Raw genomic sequence first — 9,610 nt, forward strand, 5'->3', positions numbered from 1 at the left:
TCTACTTCTTCAAGAGACACCACACACACACACACACACAAAACACACACACAAGGTCAATCTCTTTCGAAAATGGATTAGGGTTTCGAGGTTAGCTCAAAAAGGCATTGGAGGCTGATAAGGTGAAGGACTTGGGGGACTTAATGAGTTTAAATAGGGTGCAAACCCTAAAAAATAGAGTTTTCCCCTGACTCACGTACGCCCTACATACGCAAGGGTAGGCCCAGCGTACCGGGGGAACACCCCGCCTCGAGCATGCATTGGAGTACGCCCGACATACTACATGTACGCCTAACGTCCTCGGGTCCAAGACAAGCCAATAAATGAAATAGTTTTGCTTAAGAGTTTACCAGACAAATCGGGTGTTACACAAACCATACCAAATTTAAAAATATGGGACGGTACTCGGTATTCCAAAATCACGAATTTCAGAATTCGGTACCATTTGTGTCGGTACTAGTACCGAAAACATGTATCACTCCCGATATCGATACCGGTAACATTAATTCGGTACAGGATTGACATTTGATTAAATTCAATATTCGGAAAATCAAGAACGATAGCAGTTGGTACAGGTTCCGTCCCACGCTCATCCCTACTTCACATTGTAGAAATTTTTGTTGATGTCGCTTTTTATGTTGTGAACATTATGATAAGTGATAACTATTATTATTATTATTTTATTTTCAATAAAGATTTATAAATATTTTATGAGTTAATTTTTAAGTGGTTTACTGTAAAAGAAAAATCATCTTTGCCTTATTTGTTTACGATAATATGGTAGTTGTGTTTATTTAATTATTTGAATTTATATGCTTTACAAAATTGACTAACTAATGTTATAAATATTGTAAATTTATATGTAGGTATTTTTGTCCATAGAAAATTTTTCATTTTATTTCAACTAAATAACCAAAAATGGCAATTGAATGATAACGACTCATTTCATTACATCTAACCAAAAATATTCTAATATCTTAGACGAAGATAAATCATTATTTGTCCATAGAAAATTTTTTATTTCATTTCAATTAAATAACCAAACATGACAATTGAATGATAATGACACATTTCATTACATCATTCATTTGTCATTTCATTTCCTCCCACCAAACATATATTGATATCTTGGACGAAGATAAATCATTATTTGTAATATATTTTTATATTAGTTGTGAGACCCGTATGTTATACGGGTTAGATAAAACAAAAAGATTAAACATGAAGGTTTAAACAAAATTTTATTTAAATTTGAAATTTGAATTTAAAAGAAAACATATTAAATACTATATGAGTTGTAATATTGTAATTTATTGGTTATTTTTAATTAAGACAATTATTAATTGAGGTGTAAATATGATGTGTTAATTAAGAAAAGATAAAAAAAATGAGAAAATGACAAATAGAAAAAACATTTATTCAAAAATACTAAAAATTGACATGTGTCCAATTTAATGAGAGAGTAAGATGTGACAAAATTATTTTTATTTATTATATTTATTAGGGAGGATCATTCTTTATTATAAAATAGATCTTAGATGATCGTAGTAAACATTTTATGATTTTATCAAGTTACAATTTGATCCACAATCTACCTCTAACATAAACATCATTAGTTACACTTACACATGGAGAAGCATATTAACCACCTGTCTCATTGAAGGTCTTGCCTCCCTATCTTCATCCGTACACCGCACTGCAATTCTAACCAAATTTTCCATCATCGTCTCATCATATTCACCTCTAACCGAAGGCGCAACGATTTCCTTAACCCAAGATTCAGTTTGACTCCCGTTGACCTCTTGAATCCTATCTCTCACCCACTCAATCGCTGTAGGCATCATCTCATTATCGCCATCTTGATTGATTGCCGGACTCCTTCCGGTTATCATCTCCAACATCACAACACCATAGCTAAATACATCAACTTTTGAGGTAATCGGCTGACTTAGCACCCATTCAGGAGCCATATAACCTCGAGTCCCTCGCATCATGGAGAAATTCCAATGGTCGATACTACCTCTATCCAATAGCTTCGACAGACCAAAATCGGCCACCTTAGGATTGTAATTAGCATCCAACAGTATGTTCTGGGGTTTCACATCACAATGTAGAACCCACTCCAAGCACTCATCATGTATATAAGCCAATCCTTTTGCAGTTCCTATTGCAATATCAAATCTTGTCGCCCATTCAAGTTTATCAGCACCCAAGTTTTCAGCCAATGATCCATTCTCCATGTATTCGTAGACCACAAGCCTATGTTTTCCTTCTGCACAGTAACCCCATGTCTCTAACAGGTTCATATGATTCACTCTACCTATCGTGCTTATCTCTGCTTGAAATTCAGCTTCTCCTTGATGATTACTTTTGAGCCTCTTGATTGCTGCAATCCTGTTGTCTGTTAACAACCCTTTATACACCACGGAAGCGCCACCTCTTCCTATCTCTTCACTGAAATTTCGTGACGCCCTCTTCAGCTCTCTGTATGTAAATCTTCTAAACTCCATCGCAGGTGGAAAATAGATTTGGTCGGCTGTGGATGATGAGTGTTTACTACTGCAATACCAGAAGAACACTATGCAGATGATCTCGATAAACCCGATTGCGCATCCGAACGCTAGCATGACTCCAAGCGTCTTCACATCGTGTGTTTTGTGGTATGATCTTAATAAGGGCGTGAGGACAGGGGGTGGACAATTGAAGCTCGATTTTGAGATGGTTTTCTGATTAAAAGATGATAGTAACGTTTTGGGGAGTTTGATATACATCAAACCGGTGATTCCCATTTGATACCCGTTATGCAAAGAAGCCTTCAAGAAACAAAAATATCCCTTGTCGAGAATCCATCCTAATTGAAACCCTCTGCAAGTGCTATTCTGTAAACAACGATTCTTACAAGCATCGAGAGTGGAATTAGTGAAAAATGCGTAGTCGTGGCCATAGAATTCCGAATTAGGAAGCTCAAGGAAACCACAATCATCTTTTGTGCATGGCTGGAATTCAGGTTCACACCCGTAACTCCAATCTTGGGAATTCACCATTTTGAATCCATGCAAGCAATTGCATTTCCTAACTGAAACATGAGAGTATGTACATAGACTGTTTGGTCCACAAGCTCCATTGATCCAGCAAGAATGTGAAAGTGCTTGCCATTGAACCTCCCATTTCTTTCTTCTTTCGTGTTCAACGAGACTGTAAAGTCTTAGATTACCATCTATGTCAATCTTCATCATCCTTTGTAGTACTCCAGTCCCAAAATCAGATGATTTGAATCTGCAACCATCTGATGAGATGAATTCACCATTCGAATCAAGCTTTGCTATACGACTCTCTATGAACTGAAATCTCCCACCTCGCCAAGTTGTTAACCGAGGATCAGGCCAGTAAGCACTGGTTGTTTCTGGACCATCATATAGAAGTCGAAGAATGCTATCATTGTCGAAAAAGAGCTTATAGAAACCCGAAGAGTAGTTATTTGCACTTCTTGAAGAAACAAGCTGTGTGTTTTTAGTGAAGAGTTGATTTGGAAGAAGGGTATCTGTCGGATGATCAAAGCTTTGCCAAAGAGGCTTTCCTTCTTGTCCTCCTTCATCTCCATGGAGCACGAGGTTACCTGAGCTATGAAGTTGTAATTCCACCGAGGAAGACGTTGACTCCGTCTGCGTTGACCAAACAACGTATTGACCAGCATCTATCAAAACAAGATTACCATCTTCCAATAAGGATAGCTTTGAACGCTTTCCGTTTACTGGAGTATCTCTGTTAGCCATCCAGACGACGGTGCGACTACCGGATGTGGGTTTCTCCGAGAACCAGACGGCAAAAGCATAAGCATTCTCTCCGACGGGATGAAAACCGGCGGTGAAGAGACCGTTGGGTGAAACTAAAAGGTGGTCTTTGTTTTCGACTGACATAGATGAGCCTGGAGTTAAGGTGTGGGTTGAGAAAGAAGAGTATATTGGTATCTTCGTGGTTAGTAATATCATGCTAAGAAGGAGAAGAAGATGGCATAGTGCCATTGTTGTCCTGGAAACAGAGACTGCAGTTATTTTAGGAGGTGAAATAAACTAACAAAGAGAGAGATGGGTTGTTGACTGACTATAACATGTCGAGGGAAGATAAGGTGTTGACTGACTTTTTGACCTTATGATAGTGGAAAATGGAAATTCGAAATCGTTCCACTGACGTCAACTTCTAGAATTCATAGTGGCAGGAACTTCTAGAATTCATAGTGGCAGGACTAAAGAGGTTGTTAATAAACAAATCTTCTTCTACCTTCGCTCAAAATACTTCTTAATAATCTCATTCGATATGAAACGGGTGATTCCGAACCTTCATCTTCGTCATCTTCAATTTTTTTTGGTATGTTGATCACAATCTGGTATTGATTGGTCGTTAATGGCATGTGATGGTGAAGATGAAGATGCAGATCTAGATTTTGTGACCAGAACCTGTGACGATGGCATGTGATGGTGATGGCGATGGCAAACCAACAAAACTCGCAAAGGGGTACGGCGAGGGGGGGGGGGGGTGTTTAGTGGAGGGAGGCTGAGAAAAGGACACATCAAAAGGGGGCGGTGGATGGAGACGGCGGAAGGGGAATGGGACAGCGGAAGGGAAATGGGAAGGTCTATTTTTTATCGTCTGCAAGTCCGAGAAAGAGGAAGGAGTGGGGTGGGTTGCTAGGTTGGGTGTTTTTGTTTGGTATTATTTAAATAAGGGATATATACATTAAAGTCCCAATATTTTCATCGATTTGACAAGAAAGTCCTAAACTTTATTTTTTTGACAGTAAAGTCCAAATTACCGGCAATTTTTGATATTTTTACCCTTTTTTCCCGGTTAGCCGGTAATTAGGACTTTTTTGTCAAAAAAATAAAGTTTAGGACTTTTTTGTTAAATCGTCAATTAGGACTTTACTGTCAAAAAAATAAATTTTAGGACTTTCTTCTCAAATCGTTGAAAATATTGAGACTTTAGTGTATATATCATTTTTTTTGTTAGAAATTTAATGGTATGATACTCTTTAAGCGTAAGAGTTATTGAAACATTTTCTAGTCAGCTAGATACTATTGAAATCATTAACGTTTGCTTCTTGTTAAATAGTTTTTTTAATCTCAACAAACCGACATTGAAAAAAATGGAGATAATCAAGAAAGAAAGAAAGAACGAGGGTTGTGTTAGCTTTTTGTAGTCCCAAAAATGGAGAAATAAGAAACCGAAAAAAAATGAAATTGCCCTTCTTTCCATTCTCAACATTCACACCCTTTTGACTAGGCATGTGTTGTTTGTGTTTGTATAATCTGTTCCCACTTTTTAGTTCAAGATTTGACGGCGAAGCAAGAAGAAACTTTTACAAGGGTGATATATACACTAATGTCCCAATATTTTCAACGATTTGACAAAAAAACCTAAAGTTTATTTTTTTGACAGTAAAGTCCTAATTGACGATTTGACAAGAAAGTCCTAAACTTTATTTTTTTGACAAAAAAGTCATAATAACCGGCTAACCGGGAAAAAAGGGTAAAAGTGTCAAAAATTGCCGGTAATTTGGACTTTACTGTCAAAAAAATAAAGTTTACGACTTTCTTGTCAAATCGATGAAAATATTAGGACTTTAATGTATATATCCCTTTAAATAATTATAGAAATAGAAATAAAAAAAGCAGGGGTATAAACTTAGCAACAAATGAATTATATAGGAACATTTCATTAATTTAAAAATAAGAAATATAATACCGTAACATTAAAACTAAAAAACATAAATTAAAATCAAAAACTATAACATGAAATTAAAATTTTTAAAAGACACAAAAATTAAAAATTACTAAGACAAATTCTTCAATCCGAAAAAAAAACTCCAATATTGTCCCTCGGAGTCTGTGTTGAGATTGATAATGATTAATCTGAAATATATGTTCATAAAAGCTTTCACCGCAACGAATTGGACATTTGAAAATATTGATCCCAACTATATTATATGCCATTGTGTGAAATGAATTTGACGTTTTTCTTAGAGTTTGGTTTGTATAAAATAAAAGGAATCTGAAAGAGTTTTAGTTGCACAAACATGCAACCCAACAATGCCTACGAAAAATATCTTTATAAGAGATGATCGATTGCCACATGGAATGCAGTTGACAACAACTCACCGTATACCGTTTGCCATAGGATGTCAAAAAGTTTAATGGAACCCCGAATCCATAAGAATTTTGGGGGTAGGGACGGAGGATGCAACCCCTGTCTTGTTTGTCCCCTCTAACATCCCTAACTTGGCCTAATATGAATGGTGGACATAATGGATCCCACTCACTCACATGTTACCATCGGTATCTAGTGAATGAGTGTTGTTCCTGTTAGCAGGTGTTTATATTGTATTTGTATTGTATTTTTATTTAGGCCTTTATGTATTTCAGCCCATTTGTAAGGTGTATATATCCCTATATTTAATGAATACGTTGAGGGGAACATACCAAATTTCATGGTATCAGAGCCTTAAAATTCTGCTCCCTGTAACCCTAGCCGTCTCCTACAACAATCATCTTCTCCTTTTCCTTCATCAATTATGTGATTGTTCTGCATCAGCATGTCTATGAATACTCTCTCAGACAAACCGCCATCTACCATTAACATCAAACATGTTGTCCCTATTGTCCTTGATCTTGATCAGATGAACTACGACATCTAGAAAGAATTATTTGAGATTCACTGCATTGGCTATGGAGTAGCTGAACATCTTGCCCCACCGGTCCTTACTCCACCCTCATCCTCTGCTGAGAAACCACCTGAGAATGTCATCCCCATCACAGAAACGGATGCCTGGAAACGTAACGACTCCATTGTTAAGTCTTGCCTCTATGGTACTCTTTATCTGCCTTTACTTCATCTAATATTCAAAAAACAAATGCCTGCTCATGAAGTTTGTGCAACTGTTGAAAAAGTTTTTCGTGACAATAAAAATAACAAAGTGATTCAACTGGACAATGAACTCCAGAATATTACAATTGGTGATTCCACTATGATTGACTATTGCAATCGTGTTAAGTCCCTTGCTGATCTTCTGGAAAATATGGATGCAAAGGTTCCAGAGATTAATCTCGTTTCATACATGTTAAATGGGTTATCTGCAAAATACAATCACATTGCCACCACTATTCGTCATCAGAGACCGGTCCCATCTTTTTGGGATACTAGATCGATGCTTGTTCTTGAAGATCAACAGCTTGCTCAAGATCAGAATCGCAAAAACCCCACTTCTCATTCTGATCATTCGTCGTCTCAGACGGTTCTCACCGCCGACTCCACTCACCAGAATAGTCGTAGCAGTTTTCGTGGAGGACGGAGCGGTCGACACTATAGAGGTGGTTGTGGCGGAGGAAGAAACGGTGGTCGTCAATCTCACGGACAACAACAACAGCAAGCGGCGCTCAACATCAGACCTTTAGCGCCATCAGGTTGGGCCTTCGGGTGGTATCAGGTATCATCTCATTCGGGCATTCTATCAACACCTCCAACCCCATCTGTAGCATCTCATCAGTCCACTGGACCAAGACAGCCATCGGCCCAGCAGAACTCACATTACTTCTTTGGCCCACCTGCTCAAAGTCAATTCTCTCAACAGGCTTTCAACATTGTTCAACAACCCACAGGATCCTCTGAACAACCCATTAATCTCCCGCAAATGTTCAACACCACGTCCCTAAATGATCTCGGGCATGCAGATTGGTACATGGACACCGGGGCCACTTCTCATCGCCACTCGAATGCAGGTATACTCTCGTCTTATTTAAATAAAAGCAAACATTTATCTTCATCGGTTTTAGTTGGAGACGGATCCTCGATTCCCGTGAACACTCAAGGTCACTCCACTCTTCCCCTTTTTAACCCTTATCGTACTTTAACTCTTAAAAATGTATTGATTACCCCTCAAATTAAAAAAAAAACCTTATTTATGTAAGTCGGTTTACATGTGATAATATGGTTTCCATTGAATTTGACCTGTTTGGTTTTTCTGTGAAGGATTTACAGACTAAGCGCATTTTCATGCGATGTGATAGCTCCGGTGACCTCTACCCTGTCACAAAGCCAACTCCTCAAGCGTTCACGTCCATTACTTCTTCTCTTTGGCATCAACGTCTTGGACATCCTGGTCACCATGTTTTTCAACATCTAGTCAATAATTGTTTAATTTCAGGTTCTATCAATAAAAACTTTAGTCTTTGTCATGCATGTCAAATGGGCAAACATATTAAGTTGCCTTTTAGCTTATCTGAGTCTGTTTCTCATTATCCTTTTGAACTTGTGCACTCGGATGTTTGGACATCTCCGATTACTAATGTTAGTGGTATTAAATATTATGTCATTTTTCTTGATGATTATTCTCATTTTTTGTGGGTATATCCTCTTCGTATTAAATCTGATGTGTACTCTAAATTTATTCACTTTTGATCTTATGTTCAAAATCAATTTAAAATCGACATCAAATCGTTTTAGTGTGACAATGGTGGTGAATACAACAATAGCAAATTCCATGACCTTTTTGGTCAAAATGGTATTCACATACGTTTCTCATGTCCTCATACCTCTCAACAAAACGGTAAATCTGAACGCATGCTTAGAACTATAAACAATGTCATTCGTGCCCTTTTTTTTCATGCTCGGATTCCTCCCACATATTGGGTCAAAGCTCTTCACATGGCTACTCATCTCCTAAACATTCTTCCCACCACTACATTAAACAATGATACTCCTTTCCACAAACTCTTTCACAAACAACCTTCCTACAATCACCTTCGTGTTTTCAGGTATCTATGCTTTCCTCACCTCGTCACCCCACATAAATGATCTCCTCAATCCACTCCTTGTGTCTTCCTTGGATATCCTAATCATCACAAAGGATATCGGTGTCTTGACCTTCACACCAATACTATTATTATTTCCCATCATGTTGTTTTTGATGAGTCTATATTTCCTTTCGGTTCTATGACCCCTGACTCATCTCCTTCTTACACTTTTCTTGATCATAGTACCATATCACCTATAGATATCAATCTTGACCCTACACCTACACCCACTCCTACTCAAACACCCTCATCTACACCTCTTCCCACTTATAATATTGAGACCGTTCTTACTTCCGAGGCTGATTCTCCTCACGAGACTGTCTCTCCTCCGACCTCACCCACTCAGAATATCTCATCGGTCTCTCCGAGGTCTAGTCTCACCCCTCCTACCTCTTCTACAACAAATCCCCCTTCTTCTATTAATTCTACTATTCCCCCGTCTTCTGTTCATCCCATGCAAACTCGTGCTAAACGTGGCATTTTTAAGCCACTTGAAAAAATGAATCTCCATGTTGATTCCTCCTCTCTTATTCCTAAAACTTATTCTCAAGCCTTTAAGGATCATAATTGGCTAAATGTGATGACTGATGAATTTTCTACTCTTATATCTAATAAGACTTGGGTGCTTGTACCCCGGCCTCATCATGCTAATGTGATTAATTGTCTTTGGTTGTTTAAAAAGAAAACTAATGCAGATGGCACTTTATCTCGCTACAAAGACCGACTAGTTGCTAATGGTAGAAGTCAAAGACCTGGCATTGATT

General features: G+C 37.8%; 2 protein-coding genes across 2 annotated transcripts; one reads left to right on the plus strand and one right to left on the minus strand.

Annotated features, from left to right (window-relative positions):
• Positions 1-1,505: 1,505 nt before the first annotated feature.
• On the minus strand, positions 1,506-4,159 carry LOC145117808 (putative receptor protein kinase ZmPK1). The gene has a single exon (XM_079054138.1). It carries the CDS (start codon positions 4,020-4,022, stop codon positions 1,623-1,625), a length of 2,400 nt encoding a protein of 799 aa, XP_078910264.1. The 5' UTR covers positions 4,023-4,159; the 3' UTR covers positions 1,506-1,622.
• A 2,748-nt stretch (positions 4,160-6,907) lies between these two features.
• LOC145113808 (uncharacterized) lies at positions 6,908-8,847 on the plus strand. Its single transcript, XM_079049859.1, has 5 exons — positions 6,908-7,772; positions 7,827-7,915; positions 8,023-8,152; positions 8,198-8,340; positions 8,497-8,847. Exons 1-5 carry the CDS (start codon positions 6,908-6,910, stop codon positions 8,845-8,847), a joined length of 1,578 nt encoding a protein of 525 aa, XP_078905985.1.
• The last annotated feature ends 763 nt before the right edge of the window (positions 8,848-9,610 follow it).

The sequence above is a fragment of the Lactuca virosa genome, chromosome 5 (genome assembly GCF_052849685.1).
Source record: "Lactuca virosa cultivar CGN04683 chromosome 5, Lactuca_virosa_CGN04683_v6, whole genome shotgun sequence".
Lineage (NCBI taxonomy): Eukaryota > Viridiplantae > Streptophyta > Magnoliopsida > Asterales > Asteraceae > Lactuca > Lactuca virosa.